The sequence below is a fragment of the Penicillium rubens genome (genome assembly GCF_028828025.1).
Source record: "Penicillium rubens strain IBT 27055 chromosome Unknown utg000002l_segment0_segment0, whole genome shotgun sequence".
NCBI classification, from domain to species: Eukaryota; Fungi; Ascomycota; class Eurotiomycetes; order Eurotiales; family Aspergillaceae; genus Penicillium; species Penicillium rubens.
Window position 1 is genome coordinate 4,926,999 of NW_026890600.1, and position 19,751 is coordinate 4,946,749.

The window sequence follows — 19,751 nt, forward strand, 5'->3', positions numbered from 1 at the left end:
ATTTTCATTTCGGGAGGTTTGCAGGCAAACACATTCAACGAAATCCTATTTTTGACATGTGAAAACCATTTTCTAGGCAGCTCCATTGAAAATCATGTAGTCCAATTAAAGCGCTCAGCAAAAGTAAAAGGGAAAGAAAAAAAAGGAAATTAGCTACGTGAGGCGGTGCAACTGCCCCGCCATACGTCACCACGTCACCTGTGGCGCAGCCCTAGATAAATAGTCGCATCGCACCTGGGAAGTGCTGTGACGTTTAGATTTTCTTCGCAAGTTTCTTCCTTCTCTCCTCTATCCAACATCATAATGTCTCACTCTACTGTTCACGTTTCTGGCATCTCGTCAACAACCTCTGAGAAGGAGGTTCGCGACTTCTTCAGCTTCTGGTACATTGTTGCAACTAGTACATTATCTTAACAACTTGCTAACTTGAAATAGTGGAAAGATTGTCACCCTCTCCATCACCCCAGTCTCTGGGGAAGCCGACGCTCAGAAGTCTGCCACTGTGACCTTTGAAAAGGAGGCGTAAGCTACCCCGCACCCTTCCCGCCCGCAATCAGCCCACATGAAACCCAAACTAACCCAATCCCAAAAACAGCGCTGCCAAAACTGCCCTCCTGCTAGACCAGACCCAACTAGGAACTTCTGCTGTGCACGTCGAAGCAGCCCAAAACATCGAAGACCTAGCCGGAACCCAAGCGACCGGCGCAGGCGAGACCAAGGAAGAGGAGCACCACATCCCCCAAGAAGATAAGCCCCGATCGCGCATTTTCGCAGAGTACCTGGCACACGGGTATGTCGTGAGCGACAATGCGATTATGAAGGCGATCGCGCTGGATAAGAAGCACGGAGTCTCGAACCGCTTCACGTCGGCGCTATCAAACTTCGATAAGAAGTACAATGCCACTGAGCGCGCTAAGGGCATTGACGATAGCTACCAGATCTCGAACAAGGCGGCCACTGGCTGGCGCGGCCTGAGCTCGTACTTCGAGAAGGCACTGGGTCACCCCTCTGGCCAGAAGCTGCGTGACTTTTATGTTCAGACCGATAAGCAGGTGCGCGATATTCACGCTGAGGCTCGTCGTCTGGCGGATCTGAAGCAGGGTAAGGCTGGTGAGGCTGAGGCTGCTGCGCCTGCCTCTGCTGATGCCCCTACTGCTGCTGCCCCTGCTGCTGAACCCGCTGCTGTTACTCAGCCTGAGGCTGCTGCTGCGCCTGTTGAGAAGTCGTAAGGGATTCTTGGAATGAGGTCCTAACTTAATGAGGAGATGAATATTTGCGCTGGGCGTGTTCGCTTGTGTCTATTGCTTTATCTTTTCCCTTCTTATTATGTCATGCCATGTCCATAGTCTATTTTCCTTCTGCCTGTGTGATAGCCTGACAATTTGAACTCTCGCTACAAGCGAGCCGTTGATAACCATCCATGAGGTTCCCGATAAGTAAAGCAAATGGGCATAAAAGACATGATCACAGTCCCAAGTTTTATGCATTGTTTAATAAGTACATAGCTCAAAGGAAGATAGTTATTTGAGCTTATTCTTCATGATATCATTATCCAGATTTCAAAATCAGAAACTCTCCCAAGTACATGCAAGAAATACCCATCTCAATGTTGTTTTCCCTTAGCGAACTTCTCCGCCTCAATCTTCTCTAGCGGGTGCTCGGGGTTGCTCGTCAGCACATGATCCCTAAAGTACTCTGACGATTGCTGCGAGAACTCGGGTGCTGGGTGTTCGCCGACTTCGGTCTTGCCAGAGCCGGGGACATCCTGCTGCTGGGCACCAGGTTGGCGCTCCGGATCGGGGGATTGGCGGCCGGGGTTGGGAGCAGACATTGTGGATATTGTAGAATTGGATTCGATGTGCTGAATAGAGGGATAAGTGTGGGTTTCTTTGATTGAAGAGGGAAAATGAAATATAAGATATGGTGATCTTGATACTGACCTTCAATGGATGTAGTCTTAGTGTTGGATGTAGAATATTTGTGTTTAAAGCAGTAAAATCCAAGGAACAGCGCGCTTTTTATTTTATTCTGGAAGTTGACTGACGTTACCAGCCTAAACCGGTCGTCGGAGGTCATCATCATGACGTTGTGGAGTGGCACTTGGGAAACAAGGTGCTCCATTCTACCTACATACTACCAATCGAGAATGCTATTGCGAATTTTAACTACAATAGCGGTATACGATGTGCATTGATGCTGAATTGTATGGGAATCCTGATTTGCTAGTTATACCACGAGGCTGTATAGCTATAGATGCGTACTATAGGCTACATTCTCACTTCTTTGCTTAGAACTACCACTTCTTTGAACCAGCGCCCTTATATCTTATGACTCTAGAACTTGCCTTGCTTTATAGCGTAAAAGCATGTGAATCTTCAAGTTGACTTCAAAAGTGAAGCGCGCCGACGTCGGGATCTGATAATGCCTCTGAGGAATATGACGTCATTCTACGATCTTTGTTTTGACCTCACATCTTCTTCTACACCCCTGGCCGATCCTCCCCCGGTTGCTTCCAACGTGGCTTTCTCTGGTGTGCCTTGTTGGGCATCCTTAATAAATACCTACACGAGTAATCTTGAGATGTTCTTGTAACATGTGGATTCAGCCCGAGCCCACCTATGTGGCTGGTATCTACGGTACTACAGGTTCCACAACTGGAATCCAACATTCGTAGCTTGGCTGATGTACTATATCATGACGAAACGAGGGTGTCTTCAGGGGAATCTGTGCATCGAAGAGGATTAGAAGGGGAGGGGGGAATACCCTCGAGCAGAATGTCCACGGGTAGGACTTTTAAGAGTACATCAGCGAGAGCATGGGAGAAAAAAGACATGACGGAAGAAACACTGGGGTACAGAGCAGATGGGACATGATCTAGAAAGCGGGAAAGACATGAAATGGGCATATGGTCTCGTGAGGAAAATGTGGAAGGGGGAAATGAATAGAGACTAGACGTCCGAGGCATTGAAAATTCGAAGCTTTTTTTTGTTTTTCTCAATCCATCTCGGTTATAGTCTCTTAGTTGCCGTTGGCCTGCATGCCCGCTGCGGCGGCGGCTTCTGCGTTGGCAGCGGCAACCATGGCCTTGGCGTCGGCTTCGTGAAAGACGCCTTGAATGACCTGCTGCTCTTCGGGACCGAGAACCTTGGTCAGACTCTCGTAGAGCTGGGGCTGTTCTTGCTGAAGGCCTGAAATTGAGGTTAGCAGGTGATACGTGAAGGAGATATTTTCGTAGAGGCTACTTACTCAGCAGGACATGCTTGAACATGCCATATGGCTCCACTTTGTCCAGAGGGGTCTCCAGAAGGCTTTCCTCGTCCATGTCATCATCGTCATCATCGGCGTAGGAGCCGAACTTTTGAGCCTCCTGGTTGAGGAAGTCGAGGTATGCGGCACTCTCGTCAAGGACATCGTCTTCCTCAAGAGCTGCTTCAACCTCATTCTCATCCCACTCAACATCTCCATCCCAGTCATTGTCCTCGTCATCCTCATCATCCTCGTCATCGAGGGTGAAGTCAGACTCTCTCGTAGCATCCTCACGTTCTGAATAAAGTCTTAGCCTTGGGGGAACATGGCGGGGGGTTGGGGGAAACATACGTTTGAGAGCAGCAGGCAGGGTCTGGAAGAGCCTTGTCACACCCTGCAAGAGTCTTGGCCAGCCCTGCTGGACACTGACTGGAACATCGGTAGCCTTCAGAGTAAGCAGTGAGCTGATTGCGGCAATTGAGAGCTTCTTGTCGTGGACACGTCTGAAGTTGTCGATATTAGCGAACCAAGTGCTGAAGAACTTGTTGGTCCAGCCCTTGGCCTCCATAACCTGAAGACTGAGAGCTGAGTTGTAGTAGATGGCGTTGATGACCATCTCCATCAAGTGGATGCGGTACGACTTAGTGCGTGCCTCGCCGGCGTCGATAACCCGCATGGCCATCTCAATGAACATGGGGATATACTGGTCAATGTGACCCCGAAGGTTGAGCATCAGGGTCTCAGCGAGCTTGCAACCGCAGATGCGGTCAACGCCACCAACCTTCTCGTCAGAAAAGATGTCTTGGACCATGCCGACCATAGCATCCAAGTAAGCTGGGTTCTGAACTAGCATATCGGTGCCATAAGCGACGTAGTTGTCAAGGGCGGGGAGCATGTCTGCAGCAGAAAAGTTAATAGGTCTTCAAAACCGCTTGAACTTATTTGAACCTCTTACCTTCGAGATACAGCTCAGCGCCAGCCTTGAACGTCTTGTGAATCAGCTCGAAGGCCTGCCACATGGATGGGGAAATGGTCTTCGATGCGAATGTGCAGCTGTCAATGATCTCGAAAATTTCGTTGTAGAGATCTAAAATACCGAATTAGAGGTGGACATAAGCTTGATAGATTGAAAAACTTACCATAAAGCTTGTTCTCCAGGGTGATGCTGATGACGGGCATCAAGATGGTCTCAAGGTGCAGAAGCACGTCAGGGGTGCTCTCGAGAGTGAGAATGAGGGTGCCGATGGTCTGCAACACGCCCAGAGCGGTGATGCTCTTGTCATCCAGGAAATCGCCGTAGCCATCTTCGTCACCACCCTTGGCGGCATTGCGCTCCAGGAGCTCACCAACAATACGCATGTAAGTATCGCGGAGCTGCTCGCTCAGCGCCACAGCGAAGGGAGTAAGCTCGGCAGAGAAAACCTCAACAAAGTCCTCCATGACGTTGGCCAGAGCATCCACGTCGACCTCATTGGCCAACTTTAGAAGCTGCTGCATAATCTGGGGGATGTTCTGCTGCATCGATGTACGGATGACATCGTGACGGATAAGGGGCTGCAGAGCAAGGGCGGCCTCAACTCGAACAGGAAGTTCGGAATCGGTCATGGACTCGAGGATGTTTCGATAGATGACCATGAGGTTGTTCGGATCCTTGAAATCAAGCTGCTCGAACTTCTCCAGTGTGTCGCAAGCACGAGCACGGAGGAAGCCGTGAGGACTGCGGAATTCGGGGAAAACGTGACGGACGAAGAAGTATTCGACCTGGTCAGCAATCGGGCTCTTCTTGCCCAGGATGACGGAAGCGAGCGAGCCAATCATTCTCAAAGCTCCCTCCTTCTCTCTTGGCTGCTTCTGATCCTCCGGCGCAGACTCATATTTGCTAACAACACTGTTCACGAATGTGAGGATGGAGAAGGTCTGCTTTTTGCGGTTCTTGGTGAGGGAAACCAAGAAGTTGGTGGCGGCAACATCAGGAGCGGACACTTCCTCATAGAAGTTCAACTTGCGGTGGAGATACTCAGATGGGTCATCTTCGAAAAGCTCAATGTCCTCATCGGACTGGCACAGGATAGGGAAAACGAAGTGGGCGATCAGGTTATCCATATGCGGCTTCAAGTGGTCCCACATAGCCTTAGGCTTGACACACTCCTCCATGAAGACCAAAGTATACGACAGTGCAGAGTTGCTGAGCCATTGCGTCTTGGAAACCCACTTGTCAATCTCCGTCAGGTATCCCTTGAGAATTTCGGGGGCGAAAGTGCTGATAAAGGTCTTCGCATACGGTGTGTAGTCGGGGGTAGAGGATTTCGTGATTGTGGTGGGGTTGCCATATCTGATGAATAGGCGGTTCAGGTTGGCGTATGACCACTTCTTGCACTTCCACCAGTGGTTCATCTCCCTCTCCTCCTTTGAATCCGCCATTGAGCTCGCAGGGGGTGTCTTCGAGACAATGCGCAGGAATAGTGTACACCAGTCAACAGTCGCCTGGTGGGTTTGTAGGCATGGAGAAAGCTCGAACTAAATTCGTAGCAGGTCAGTATAAATGGCATGGCCACGCCAGACTAGAATCAGGGTAACCGACGTAAATTGCGTGCTTGAAAGCTTTCACCACAATGCGAAGCATCTCGGCAGCCTCCAGACTCTCCTCGTCAACAAGCTTCGATCCAATGCTGAGCAGCTGGGGGAATGAATGCTCCACGATCTTATCGAACTCCTCTCTCTTCTCACCGGCCTTGAACCTGTAGACCCGGCAGACCGCCAGAAGGCACTGCAGACCCGCATAGACCGTACTTGCGTCATTGGTGCTGAGGAGCTGCAGAGTAAGATCCAAGAATCCGGGCCACTGCTCGGGGAAGTCGTTTTGAAGAATCTTCTGGAGGAGGGGGACCAGTTGATTGCGGACATTGGGAGGGGTCGAGGCCAGTGCAGGGATAAGTCTCTCCCTGAAACTGGGCTTTTCGGCTTCAGGAATTGGCGTACGCTGCGGGCTATCTTCGACCGGGGCCCATCCGCGTGTAATACGGTTCTTCAGGTAAACACCAGCTATAAGAGAGAGCGGGGGTCAGTAAGAGACAGAAGTCTTCGCGAACCAATATGAACATCCAAAGACACACCAGAGAGCTGGACTGCATTGTTCTGCTCGCCCTGCAAGATATCCAAGAGTCCATTGATAAATCCGGGTTGCGTCTCGGCCTAGAGATATCAACCACGTGTGAGCCTGACGTTCGATGCCCCGCCAGTCGATCTAGCACATACATATTTCAAATCAAGCTCCGCCTGCCGGCGAATATCCGCATTCGCGTCTAGAGTAGACTGAATGCGATCTCGGAGGGCTGCAACATCCATCGCGCAACAATCCCCCAACACCAGAAAGTCAAAAAATCTCCAAATAAATTGAGAGCCCCGAGGGGAGACGCGGACCGGCGCCGATGAAAGACGGGCAAGGGGAAAGAGTCAAGGATTGAAAGGACGTGAATGTCCTAAAGAGATCGTATGGATCTTGAAGAGAAGGGGAGAGAGAAGATGTTGTTCTTCAAGAGGAGGGGGATTTTTTTCGATTTTCCCGACTCTCGGGAGGCGGTCGCCCCGCAGCTAATCAGAGGCCGCACACACGGATTTTCTTATATGAACTATGGGCTACTACCTACCTAGGTATGTTGTATATAGGTAGTAACACTTGGGGTTGATTTAATTGCTTTCTATAAAGTATTCTAAAGTATGCTGGTATTTTTGAGTAGTTCATTTCATGTTCATTTCTTCGTCTCGATTAAGTACATTGTGATGAATCCAGAAAAGAATTCATGACTACCCAATAGGGGCACAGGCATAACCCATATACGTCCCAAGGATTGGATGTCTTCACATGTAAAGCGAGGCCGCGAATATGACATCGCGCTTGATCAACTCCTGAGCTTGCTGCATCTTAGTGTAAAGGTTCGGGTCGCCGACCAATTTGGCCGCATTCTTCACTTCGCGACAAGTCTCGTCAAGTCGGGTGATCACCCGAACAATAGTACCCTCCATCACATCCGTGAGGTCTGTGATGCGATTGAAAGACATTCCCTTGGCCCACTCATAAACAACCTCGGCAAGACCAAAGCGTGGCTTGCTAGCGAAGTCGTTGGCATCTTCACTAGACTGAATGACTTGGTGCAGGATCTGGAAATCATTCACTCTCTCGGCAATACGAATGATCTCCTTCTGGCCCTTCTCCAGACGAGGAGTGAGGGTAGGGGTGCTCTCTGTCTTCTCCTGGAACACGAATGCGGAGAGGAGTGCAACAATCTCCTCCGGTTCGAACTCAGCAAGAACGTTCTCGAGAACCAATTCGGTCAATACCAGCTCGTCGGCGGAGTGGATCTCGCATGCCACCTTGCCCTTCAGTTGCACACGAGATTGTTCGTCAACAAAGCCGAGCTCCTTCAGCACGAGAATGCGCTGCTCATAATCCGGAAGTAGTTGAAGGTTTTGGTCGGACATCAGTTGCTTCAGCTCCGAGATGCTTTCTTTAACTTGCCACTCGTCGTGTTGCATCTCGAACTATCAGAAATTAGTCCATGATTTAGACCGAAAGATGTAGGATACTCACGTGGTCCGCGAAATTAGGGCATTGTAGACAGGTGCATGACTGGGAAATCTCTGCCTGAGCTTGTCGTTTGTCGAGGATATCGCGGATTTCCATCTCTTTGATACGTTGCCAATCGATTTCCTCCCAGGCCGCATTGATCCAAGAGTTAGTGTACTGAGGCAGTTCCTTTTCAGCCCACTGGACAGCCTCTGTTCCCGAATTAGTGTTTCTTGACAACTGTATGTGCAAAAATAAGTCTCGTACCTTTCTTAATGTTCAGATACCATATCGGTTTGGTCATCTTAACCAGGGTGTTTGTCAGGCACTCGACATCAGATAGACGGATCTTGCATATGCGAAGGCTCATCTTCTCGACGCGATTGGGGAGTGGTTGGAAGTATGGTCGGAACAAAGGCAAGAATGGAAGGATGTCGGTGGGGTGCCGCTTGCTACTCAACGTTCCGATCTCAAGCACTTGAATGCAGGGTACAGCCCCAACGACCCCCGCGGAAACCCCATCGCGCGTAATAACACCAGCGGTACGTAGTCCGTCCTATCTTTCACGTCAGCATTTCACCAAACACGTAACTACGCATGGGCAACGTAACAATGGTCACTCACCTTGCGGTACACAACCAACCTCTTTACTCCGAAAAGACGTTTGCCGACAGGCGATGATAGCAGTTCAGCATAGAATTGAGACGTGAGCTTTCGATACTCCATGGCGGCGTCATGGCAGGCAACCAAATCCAGGTCACAGATTTCACATGGTGCCCGTTTGATTTTCGCAAGACTCGCCTCAGATACCTGGACTTGCTTCTCCTGTTCCGGTAAGAGAGCTTGCGTTGCGTTTTCACTGAAACTCCGTTTGATCATTTCTTCAATCTTCAGGGCTTCCACACGCAACAAATTCAGTATCATATGGTATGTAAGTCGGAATTGAGACCTGAGCTTTGTCGGTTCTCCAAGAATCATCTGCTTCAGCGACGCAGCAGATGGCGCCTCGTCTCTTCCGCTGCTTGTCACAATAACATACCCCACGTTGTCAAGACCTCTACGACCAGCACGCCCCGCCATTTGCGTATACTCACCGGGCAGCAGATCACGGAATGCTTTGCCGTCGTGCTTACGGAACCCGGAGAATACCACAGTTCGGGTGGGAAGATTCAAGCCCATCGCGAAGGTTTCCGTGGCGAACAGGACCTTGACCAGAGACTTAGCGAAGAGAATCTCAACAACTTCCTTCACTATGGGCAGGAGACCGCCATGGTGCACAGCAATGCCTCTGCTTAGTAGCTCCCGAAGGCGAAGAATTTGCGGCAGCGTGCGGTCCTCAGGCTTCAATCGGGTGAGTGCCTTCTCAATGAACATGTGCGTCAAACTCTTCTCGGTACTATTGCTGAAGTCTTGGCTTGACAGTGAATCCGCGTTCTCCTCGCATCGCTTCTTAGAGAAAACGAAGACACATCCCGGTAGCAAATCTTCTTTGCGAAGGTGCGAAACAAGATGCACCCAGGTGTTTTTGTCCTGGGCCGCACTGGTACGGCCACCGCCACGCCCTGTGCGAGCAATGTTGCCTGTGCCTCGGTTGGCATACTGTCCGCCGCTCTGTCCACGACCTCGTTGCGGACCTCCACGTTGTGGGCCTCCACGCTGTGGGGCGCCGCGACCACCTCTGACGTTCGGTGGCTGGCCACGTCCCCGACCCTGGGGGGCTGGTGCTCTAGCTTGCGCCGACTGTGCCTGAGCTTCAGCCTCCTTCATAGCTTTGAGCTTATCTCTACCAGACAAAATATCATCCGCTGCCTTCCAGCCGGTCTCGAGGAATCTTTTGTTGGAGTCGACGATCTTGTGCTTGCTCTTCCCGGCCCAAAGGTAGTGCTCCAGCGGAACAGGTCGCTTATGGGTTGAAATCACATAAATGTCCTTCTTCTTTGTACGGCCCACCCAGGATGCAAACTCGCGGGTATTGGGCACAGTGGCGGAGAGAAGGATCAACGTGACATGCTCCGGAAGCATGATGATAACTTCTTCCCATACCACACCTCGTTCCTGGTCGTTCACATAATGCACCTCGTCGAAAATGACGAATTCAACGTCCCGGATGAGATCAGCGCCTCGGTACAGCATACTTCGCAAGATCTCAGTGGTCATGATGAGGCAGCTGGCTTCCGGGTTGATTTGAACATCGCCAGTCAGAATACCGACATCGTCGAATTCGGCTCTGAAATCACGGTATTTCTGGTTGCTCAGCGCTTTGATGGGAGACGTATAGATCGCCTTCGTCATGTGTTTAGCAGCCAACGCGATTGCATATTCAGCCACAACTGTCTTGCCGGCCGAGGTATGGGCCGCAACAAACACCGAATCGCCATTCTCAAGGTGGTAAACGGCCTCTTTCTGGAAAGTGTCGAGCTCAAATGGATACTCCCTGGCCATCTCTGGGACCAACTCATTGAAATTTGGAATATCCTTGTTGACGTCCACAACGTGGGCCCATTCTTTACCCTTTTGCTTGTGGGCGCCTGCGAGCAACTGGGTACGTGGTTCCAATGCCGGAAACTCGACCGGTAACAAATCGTCAATGTCTTCTTCATCTTCCTCGTCGCTGAGGTCATCAAGCTCCGGCTGTGCTCCTGTATCGATATCGGCAGTTTCCTCAGGTTGATCCACTTTCAGGTCGCTTTCCTCTTGGAGAAGGGCAGTTTCGACTTCTTGGGCACTTTCGGTGGCGGCTTTGGATTTGGCTTCATCGAAATTGATACCGTTATCGAAGCCAGGGGGTGTTGTCAGAAGACCTCCCTCGGTGCCAAAGTTGATAATGCGATCGAGACCAGATTGTTTTCCGGTGCTCGCTTGCTCTGTGAGTTGAGCCTCGGCCTCCATATCTGCCACGGACTCGATAGCGTCCAAGCCTCCGGGAGCAAATGGAAAGAAACCTGCGGCACCTCTGACAAACTCGGCACGGCCAGCAGGTCGGCGGAGAAGCGAGGTGGAATTCTTGGCTGTTGCGCTTGCAGCAGGAACTGTCACTTCATGATACCCAGTAACGCGTCCTTCCAGTCCCTCTCGTGTGAACCGAGTCACCGTCCGTGATTGTGTCGGGGCGAGTTCGAAAAGGTCTGCGTAATCTGTCGAAACGTCCCATCGTCTGCCAAAGCTGTTAAAAGCTGCCCCGCAATTGGAAATAAGATACATACCTTTGCAGGGTGTTCAACCATTTAGTGCTGAATTGGTCTGACGGGGTCAGGAACTCATTTTCAAGCTCGGTCAGCAACTCTTGGGCACTCTGAGGAGCTTGCTTCCGAGCTTGGAAGTTCTCGATCTTGCCATCCTCTTCGTCCGCGAGACGAGCATCAAAGGCCGCTGAGTCGAAGGTATTGCCTTCTAGGGTTAACTTCTCCATTGGGGGATCGACCAAGTTCGCCATGATGTGGAAAAATATGTTGAAGAGTCAACCGGCGAGTGAAATTATGTCGATGTTTAACTCGGCAGTAGCCGAACCCCACAGTATCGATTACAGCCTTTGGCTGAAACCTAAGAGAATTATTTCTGGGCGTTAAAATAAGAAGGTAAAACGAGTGGAATTGACTCTGTGGTTGAGTCTGATGAAGTGTTTCGGAGTTATTCCAGGCAGATCAAAGCCCGCAGCGACAGTTTACTTTGTGAACTTCACCGAGAGACACTGAAGGCGGTATACTCTGACAGTATACATGACGTCGATGCCCTGAAAGATCATCCGATCCCCGGATAAATGATATCCCGGACAATCTTTCTGTACGAAGACGCTCTCTACTATCTCTACTATACCTGGGTAGAATCAACGGTCGCAAAACCAAAGCTGGCCACCCTAGCGCCAACAAAGCTCTAAATGCCGAGTAAGAGGCTGCATTGATACACTAGATCAATACTTTAAACACGCTGAAAAAATCAAGAAAAAAACCTATGAAATTGGAGGTGAAATTGATACTATTTCTCCCCCCTTCCGCACTCGCAGTGCCTATTTCCCTCTATTTCCACCATCAGTGAATTGCTTCATATTACACTGTCTGCAATATATCGGTGTAACAGCTTCTAAACTCTGGCATTTTGGGAGAACAAGGTAAAAGGTCACAGAGGATACATAAACTTCAGGTTTTCCCGATCAGTCTTGTCAAGATCACGATCACCGATGTGGACAATCTGGCCGCCAGCGTCAATAACTTCATCTTTCTCAGAATCCGTGTCAGTTTCAGTGAGGAGCCTCTCTCGACGTTTGTTCTCTCGCTGTAGGTAAAACCGAATGATAATGCACATCATGGGCGAGATCAGCCAGAACGCAGTCATGAAGGCCCAGGGTAAGACGTAACGAGGTTTGTATTTCGATTGCCAGAATCTATATCACATGCCAGCGCTGTATTCCTTAGTTGGCATCTTTAGATTAGACTAACTCAGGGGATATCATGTTTGCAACAGAAGCAGCCACAATACAAGAAGACATTAGACAGAGCTTCTTTGTGTATCCAGTTGTTGTCGTTCCCGCCCAACTGAGACCGAGAAGGTAAGATGGTTTGAATGTAGATATTTGGGTTCCAACTACCAGGGCCACCTTGTTTGACCATGGAGATGCCAGCTGAGCAAGAATTAACAAGACAGACCAGAAATGTGGAAAATACATCCGCTTACCTCAATGATGCCGCCAATAAAGCAAGGAACATAGGATATAGCACATGTGTATCCTGTACCGAGACGTGTACTGTAAAGCAAGGTGGCGGATCCAATAATCAAAATGAATCCCCAAATTGGCTTGATAATATTGAACAAAGCACTCTCCGCTGGGGTGAAGCCAAAACCAACGACAATAAGCGGGAGCTGTTGGGATGTGTTGTTAGGGAGCTCGTTGAAGAACATGTGGAAGCTGAGAAGAACATTAGTAGTGAATATGGCAGACAGATGAACGGGACATGTCACACATGAACAGCCAACTCTTAAGGTCAGTAAAAGACTCCCGCACCTGCGACCACTTGAACGTTGAGTTTGAGATTCCAGCGTGGGTCTCGCGAATAAGTTGGATCGTATGCACCTTCTCCTCAGTGGAAAGCCATTTAGCATCAAGTGGCGAGTTGGGCAAAAATATCAGCAGAGGAATAAAGATGGCGAAGGTCAAAAGAGCACAGATGATATGAAGCCATTTCCATGAGTGAATACCCCCAGCTAGAACTCCCGACTTGTCATCAACGATGAGTTTATAGGCAATCATTGTTAACATCACATTTGCCATGCTTCCAAATGCCCACCATAGAAGCTGCACCCATGGACTCTTCTTCGGAGGGAAAAACGCTTGATGAAGGACGGCGGTTGAGGGAACAATTTGAGACTCGGTCTGGAAAGATTAGCACATTATGAATCAAAGTTCATTAGGGTATACTAACCATTCCCAGTAGAAATCGCACAGCCATCATCTGTTTACCGGTCTTGACCGCAGGATGTATTCCAAGTAACAGGGCCCAGAGGAACAACGACCCGGTAATAAAGTACTTGTGTCCAACACGTTGCGATATCCAAGCACCCGGCCAAAGCGCGACAAGATATCCTGCATAGAATAGGACAAATAGATGATTAAACTCGTTTTTCTCTTTCGACATATGAACATCTTCGAAAAGGCCCATAGTGCTAGCCTGAGACAGTGTCGACTTGTCAAGGTGAATAAGGAAGGAGATCCACCATGTTTGGCTTAGGAGACACCAGAAGTTCTTGCGGACTAGTCTTCCCTCAGCCTCTGGAGTCAAAGGCCCAACCTTGTCCTTATTCGTGTTGTAGAAATACGTTGTGTCATCGGTGTTGCGCATGTCTACCACATAAGGATCATGGGAAGGTTCACTGCCAGATGTGGCTTGGACATCGGCCTCTCTCTTTTCGCTGATGGGAGCCATACTCGAATCCGAGACAGCCACACCTTGCTCGGGCGGAATGTTGAGTCTTGATATGTGTTGGTAGAACTGAATAGAATCTATCAGGATAATCAAGAGCTTTGTCCCATCATTTTATACAAGAATATGGCGTTTGTTACCTTCAAGGACGGAGAAAGCCGATGAGAGTCTTGGCTTTCCTCGAGGTTCCCAGCAGCCTTTTCCGTTTTTCGATTTTGTCTCGCCTATTGCGGCTGAGGTTAGTTAGCGTCGGGGCATTCGCCATAGCTTTTGTTTCGCCTCTGATGCTGCTAATGGTCCGATCATTAGGACCTTGAGCGCCAGCGAGTAACCTGCCGAGAGACGGGTGACTCGTAGTCCACTAGGGATGTTTTGCCAAGACGTCTTGGTTGCATCGGGGGACCTTGGGAGTCCGTGGCGTTTGAGCTTGTCAGGGCTTGTCAGGGCTTGTCGCGGCTTGTCGGGGCTTGTCTAGATTAGGTTCGTGCCGTATAGAACCCTTTTCGATGATGACGGAAGGCTTACAGGGTCGACGATCGCAATCTCCATATGAGTTCTCGTATTGGTGTCTCGGCCATCATGGAATTATGAAAAATCAATTAATCAAGTGAATACGAATAAACAGGGAACATTTAGCTGTGCGAAATGCCACGCGGTCCGCCGGGGCCCTCCTCGAGTCCATTCCTTCGGGCTACTTCCGGACGCCAACGTCAGAACTCGCGCATGAAAGATGGGCTTTGATCGCCGTTCTGAAAGGTATCTGCCGCATGCTTGTCTCAAAATGCCAATATGCCTCGTAATTGATAATATCCCAGACCTGTTCTCTGACATTGGACATTACTCATGGATTGTTAAGGCTCGGACAATCCATAACGTACATCTATCTCCGAGCCGCCAAGAATCATTCGACTCACAGGCTCCTGTAGGGCTGGCCTAACTGGAAATCTAGAACGGCGGAGATTAACATCCGACCAAGGCTCATGTGGGTTGTTAGCTCTCGGAAGTGAAACTTACCGGGGTCAACTGGAGCACCTCGACGATCCTAGTGCCTTGACGGGCAACCGGAGTACCTTGATGGTCATTCGGATTACCTTGACGGTTAACCATAACGAACAGCGCAGCACGAGCTGTAGTGGTCAGAGTTTACTATATATGGTGAGCAAAACTTTTTTCCTCTGCCATCTATCCATTCATCCACTCGTCACTCAAGTCCTTGGGCATCATTCCACGTCATCAATCTTGACAATGCTATCCAACATCTCGAAGCTCGGTTTCATGGCACTGCTTGCCACTCCAGCGGTCCATGCATTCAAATACTATGTCAGTGAAACAAACGAAACAGGCTGCCAAGGCGCAGCTGCTGATTGCTGGACCACTCAATTGATCATTGTCACCAATGATGACGACTCATGCGACGCGATCAACAATTCTGCCGATAACGATGGCGGCCCATTGAAACGTGGCGAATCTCGCGAGTGGCCAGCCCAGGATGGACATCCAGCCTTCACTATAATCATGAACAACGACGGTAGCTATGACTCGACCAATGTTGGCGATCAGGTCGGCAATGTTAAATGGGATGACGGAAAGACCTACCCCCTGACTGTTAGTTTTGGAGCTAGCTGCTCAGCCAGCGAACCCCTTGTCTCGGGTGGTGTAACCCGCACCTTGGTTTTTTTCTAGCTAGAATGTCCCCTCGATGTTAGGGGAAAAGAGAAGTGGGAGGAATAGTGCTTAATGTACAGGGTAAAAAAGGAGGGGATATGCTATTTAAATAGGTCGACATCTGATAGAGAAATCTGGGTCTGCACGCGATCCGACTGCTCCGCCGCATACCTGAATCTTTGTGTTCCCGTAGCTAGCATCTGAGCAATAATCTAATCAAGCATCGTCGAGAGACTAGAAGGCCCCAAGTAGATCTATCTAGCAGGCATCCGATCTTTAGTAGGCTACGTGCGTGTGTGTGTAGTCGATATTTGCACAGTATGTAGTTCAAACCCATCACTTTGTCTTTAAAATGGCCCCTGGCGATAGAACCTAGCGCTACAGCTTTCCAAATACGAACATGTAAACCTCTATTCGTTGTAGGATACGAAGTCCCACAAACTTGTTCGCAGAATAATCATTAGACCCTCGGGACTTGAGACGGAACGTTGACCTTATCTGACAACATGTATGCATCTAGGCCAGGTCGGATTAACGCGATAAATGCGATGACTGCATTCTGCCCGTGGAAGAAGGGCGACCGCGCCTCGACCCACTCGACCTTGCCGCCTGCCTGTACCTGACGATGTTGACGATGTTGACGATGTTGATGATCCCGGATCTCCTGCCAATCGGCAACGGCCCGTGTCGTATGACACCGAGATCGACCTGCGCCAAGCGATGGAGTCCGTTCGGGTCAAGGATCGGGAACGACCCACAATCTGCTTTATGTGCCCGGGGAACCCTAACCTCCCACTTAAGGACCGGATTGCGAGATACAAGACACCCGGTTCACTTAGCAGATCTTTTGAATCATGCCAAAATCTGCCACGAAGCGGTCCTGCGAGGCCGGGTTCAGGGAAAGCTAGCACAAGAATGCCAACCAGCATATTCGTGTCATAGTAAAACAGTGTCACAGTGTCATCTAAGTCATTCTTAGTCATTGTCCATGGTCTTCTGGTACAGTACAATTTATGTTCGTTACGATGTGCATCAATGACACATATATCCTCAAGCCATAGCAATAAGTCAGAATCATAAGTGCGATGCGACTTCTCCCATCTCGACAATGAATCTGGCTGTAGACTACTAACATCTCGCGTTGTTATATATCTACTTCTAAGCGAGATAAATGCTAGCATTATATCGAATGCGGCGTGCTACGAAAACGACATATTCAAGTTATTTTTCGTTGTTTGTTTTTTAATTTACTCTTTTATGACAAGATTGTATTGGCAGAAAATAAATATGTAATGTTCACTTTTTGTACTTCAATCAGTCATACAAAAATTTGTGGATGCAGCATTGAAAAGATAAATAGGATGGAGATAAAAATGATGTACGCCCCTAAGCGCCAGAAGGGTATGTAGCGTGAGAACGATTCGGCATGAGCAAGGGATTGACTTTGTTAGCAGGACAATAACAAGTCTAACAAGGAAGGGCAACGAGTCCCCATTTTGGCAAAGTGAGGACTGCAGACCATCCTTGTGTAGTTGTAGATTCGCTATCCAGAGATATGTTGGATCTCCGTAGAATCGGAATGGTCAGAAGCAAAAAGAAAATGACGAAGAAAAGAATAGAGAAGTAAATAAGAAAGTAATCGAGGCCCGATAAGGTTAGATAAAGAATGCCCTGTAACGCCAGGCACAGGAATTTAACGGCACGAGAAGATAGGGAATGTTTTCCGATCGTGAATGTTCAGTGGGAACTCAAAGATCCCTTCCAGTGTGGCGACGTACCTGCAAAAGTTAGTTTGATTCCGCAAACTTGCCACATTATACACTCACAATGAACGGCCATCGGCGCCCCAACCAACTCCAGCAGTAGAATCTGGCTCCTCGGCGCCGCAGCCATTTATTGGATTTCGATCAGGGAGGTCATTGATTATGTTTCTGATCCAGCGGGGAGAGTGTGTCTGCTCAAACCCGAGAAGCTGTTGGCGATGCCGTTGTTCCCTTTCAAAGGAGCGGTTATGTACCTCGTTGGCAATCTGGCGCTGACGCCGAAGCCGCTCAGCAGCGACATTAGCACGAATCTCATAGGTGGTGAGGCGTGGCGTATCATGCCTCCTTTCTGTTCCGGTTTGTGGTCGTTCAATACGCCGGGGAATGGAGCTTGATCGCTGTGACCGGTGGCTCAATCCATGCATGTCTAGACTTGGATTAGAAACTCCAGTCGCTTCAGTTGGGATGCTAGTTTCGTTATTGGCCGCTTCAGGATCGGCACCGCTCCGAGATATAATTTCTGACCTGATGGGTGTAAGCTCTGAATGTGAGGTGGAATAGCTCAGGGTGATGCCAGGTTGCCGATCGTGGTGTGAGGACGTCGCTTCCGAAGGCCGACTGCCTTGAGATACCACCACTGAGTTCCGGCGTCTTGGGTTGGATAAAGTGCGGCCCAGATGGCTATCTCGGGAGACATCAGAAGGATCATAGCGACGCAGGGGCGAAGTAGGACGATGAGTGCGAGTGGTACCATCTGGAGAACCGTGATTTTGTGGCCGAGCCACTGGTTGAGGTTGATGAAGGTTTGCCCTAGCCGGGCGCTCTGGTCGTTCAGTAAGCCCTTCTTCCAGTCGCGACGTCCACCGTGCCGTGTTCAAAAACTCCATAATCAACCTTTCTCTTTCGGTAAGATCTTGAATCAGAGACTCTCGCAGGGACGAACGCTCCGTTTGCTCTCCGTTCCGTTCCATCGGAAAGTCTTCGTTGTCGAGTCTTACTCGTGGTGGCGTCTCCGGAAGATCATCTCCGAGCGGGTGTCGTTCGAGGTTCTCTATCGAAAAGTCCGTGTACACTTCCTGCAATTCTGGATCGTCGGAGTTTAAATGGAGGATTTGCCTGCGCATAAAATGTTGCCGGACGTCGGCCACGCCGGCCCTGCCGTGACCCTCCAGCCATACAAGAAGGTCCCATGGCTCGGGCGAAAAGGCCATACAACGAACGGCACCGCCCTCGGCGCATGATCTTGATGCCGGGAATTGACAAATGATAGGGGAGTCGTCTTCGGAGCCGCCCAAGTGCTCGTAGATGGACTTGACGTCGATGATCGTGATGATTCCAGATTGGGATCCGATGGCGCACAAGCGACTAGATGGCGAGAAAGCAACAGTGAAGCAACACGCATCATCCGCCCGCAGGCCAATGTCCATCTCCAGGCGATTGATAAGCTCCCATTCCCATCCTGTGAGCTTCTCTCCAGATTCAGTTGTCCCAGACGATTCCAGATCACGAGTGATTTCATAAAAGTAGGCGTGGTTCTCATCTCCTACTGCCGTGAGCAGTTTGGAGTCCGGGGAAATCGTCGCATAGTTCATACAAGTCGGATGATGAAGGACCTTCAAGACTTTCGCGCGAGCCAGTGAGTACACCGTGACTGTCCGATCATTATTGCTATTCATATGAGTTAGCACGATCAGCACAATCCCATTTTCCGACCAGCGCCCACCTCAGAACCACGACATCTTCATCCGCAAAGTCCTCGCTGCCACCATAGAAACGATGGATTGTCACTGAATTGACAATACTCCCACCAAACCTGTGAAGCTCGACTTCCGGGGATGATCTGATGCTTCGATATCGGGTTGATGCGGACTCGCTATTGAAGTCGCCCGAAGTCATGCTTAACGGTGGGTCGAGATCAAGAGGGAGCGCACTATCTACATCCTGGAAGGGCGCATCTCCATGGACCTGCATTCCGCGATCACCGATGCGAATGAAAGCACATTCGCCATTTTCCGGGCCCCCCACTACTATCCAACCATGCCCAGCGACCAGACAGCGCGGTTCAAACGGGATCACCGCCACACTCTCGCGCTTTTGCCCCGATATGTGTATTGAATACACGATTCTCTCGACGACGACATAAATGCGATCGGGATCAGCAGTACTAATGTAGTTGCGAAGCTGTGTGTGACTAAACCAAAGCTCTCGTAAGTTAGATTGCGGGTGGGAGATAAGCGGGTTGATCAACGAACAAGTTGGGGATCTTGAACGGGAAGAAGCGTCGCTTGGTCGGGAGGATAAGAGCCTCGGTTGGGCGATGTCTAAGACACGTTAGTTTTGTTCCGATAGTAGGATGCACCCGGGAAGGGCTCTCACAGCAGAGTGGAATCCGAGGTCATGGTGGATAGAGCTAAGCCAGAGATGACATTGTTCGAGCGGGGAAGTTCTGAAGACAAGAGAAACGGGGGGTCCCCGTTGGAGTATGGTGAACTTGATAGCTGTTTAGGCAGCGGGACACCTTTTGTTTTCCTTTCCGGTTTCTTCTTGAACAAATTTCCTTTTGAATCTGTGCTCTGCAGTGTTCAATGTCCAACTGCCCCA

At 49.8% G+C, this 19,751-nt stretch overlaps 7 protein-coding genes across 7 annotated transcripts; 2 read left to right on the forward strand and 5 right to left on the reverse strand.

Annotated features, from left to right (window-relative positions):
- Positions 1 to 303: 303 nt before the first annotated feature.
- On the forward strand, positions 304 to 1,229 carry vip1 (putative actin cytoskeleton protein (VIP1); the record flags this gene model as incomplete). Its single annotated transcript, XM_002565863.2, has 3 exons — positions 304 to 383; positions 436 to 522; positions 596 to 1,229. The coding sequence occupies 3 exons, from the start codon at positions 304 to 306 to the stop codon at positions 1,227 to 1,229; spliced, it is 801 nt and encodes a 266-aa protein (XP_002565909.2).
- A 374-nt stretch (positions 1,230 to 1,603) lies between these two features.
- Positions 1,604 to 1,831, reverse strand: N7525_004358 (uncharacterized protein; the record flags this gene model as incomplete). Its single annotated transcript, XM_002565862.1, has 1 exon — positions 1,604 to 1,831. The coding sequence occupies one exon, from the start codon at positions 1,829 to 1,831 to the stop codon at positions 1,604 to 1,606; it is 228 nt and encodes a 75-aa protein (XP_002565908.1).
- Positions 1,832 to 3,018: 1,187 nt separating this feature from the next.
- N7525_004359 (putative nonsense-mediated mRNA decay protein (Nmd5)) lies at positions 3,019 to 6,591 on the reverse strand (the record flags this gene model as incomplete). Its single annotated transcript, XM_002565861.2, has 8 exons — positions 3,019 to 3,188; positions 3,247 to 3,543; positions 3,598 to 4,143; positions 4,202 to 4,333; positions 4,386 to 5,763; positions 5,828 to 6,288; positions 6,360 to 6,438; positions 6,502 to 6,591. 8 exons carry the CDS (start codon positions 6,589 to 6,591, stop codon positions 3,019 to 3,021), a joined length of 3,153 nt encoding a protein of 1,050 aa, XP_002565907.1.
- A 513-nt stretch (positions 6,592 to 7,104) lies between these two features.
- N7525_004360 (SKI complex RNA helicase subunit SKI2) lies at positions 7,105 to 11,243 on the reverse strand (the record flags this gene model as incomplete). Its single annotated transcript, XM_061212993.1, has 5 exons — positions 7,105 to 7,785; positions 7,835 to 8,022; positions 8,078 to 8,366; positions 8,435 to 10,964; positions 11,014 to 11,243. 5 exons carry the CDS (start codon positions 11,241 to 11,243, stop codon positions 7,105 to 7,107), a joined length of 3,918 nt encoding a protein of 1,305 aa, XP_061070014.1.
- A 680-nt stretch (positions 11,244 to 11,923) lies between these two features.
- Positions 11,924 to 14,271, reverse strand: N7525_004361 (putative allantoate permease of the major facilitator superfamily; the record flags this gene model as incomplete). Its single annotated transcript, XM_002565859.2, has 7 exons — positions 11,924 to 12,188; positions 12,244 to 12,425; positions 12,479 to 12,710; positions 12,766 to 13,175; positions 13,225 to 13,791; positions 13,863 to 13,946; positions 14,248 to 14,271. 7 exons carry the CDS (start codon positions 14,269 to 14,271, stop codon positions 11,924 to 11,926), a joined length of 1,764 nt encoding a protein of 587 aa, XP_002565905.2.
- Positions 14,272 to 14,967: 696 nt separating this feature from the next.
- N7525_004362 (uncharacterized protein) lies at positions 14,968 to 15,405 on the forward strand (the record flags this gene model as incomplete). The annotated part of the gene is made up of 1 exon (XM_002565858.2): positions 14,968 to 15,405. One exon carries the CDS (start codon positions 14,968 to 14,970, stop codon positions 15,403 to 15,405), a length of 438 nt encoding a protein of 145 aa, XP_002565904.2.
- Positions 15,406 to 17,080: 1,675 nt separating this feature from the next.
- N7525_004363 (uncharacterized protein) lies at positions 17,081 to 19,549 on the reverse strand (the record flags this gene model as incomplete). The annotated part of the gene is made up of 5 exons (XM_002565856.2): positions 17,081 to 17,165; positions 17,214 to 18,818; positions 18,874 to 19,341; positions 19,403 to 19,471; positions 19,527 to 19,549. The coding sequence occupies 5 exons, from the start codon at positions 19,547 to 19,549 to the stop codon at positions 17,081 to 17,083; spliced, it is 2,250 nt and encodes a 749-aa protein (XP_002565902.2).
- Between the last annotated feature and the right edge of the window lie 202 nt (positions 19,550 to 19,751).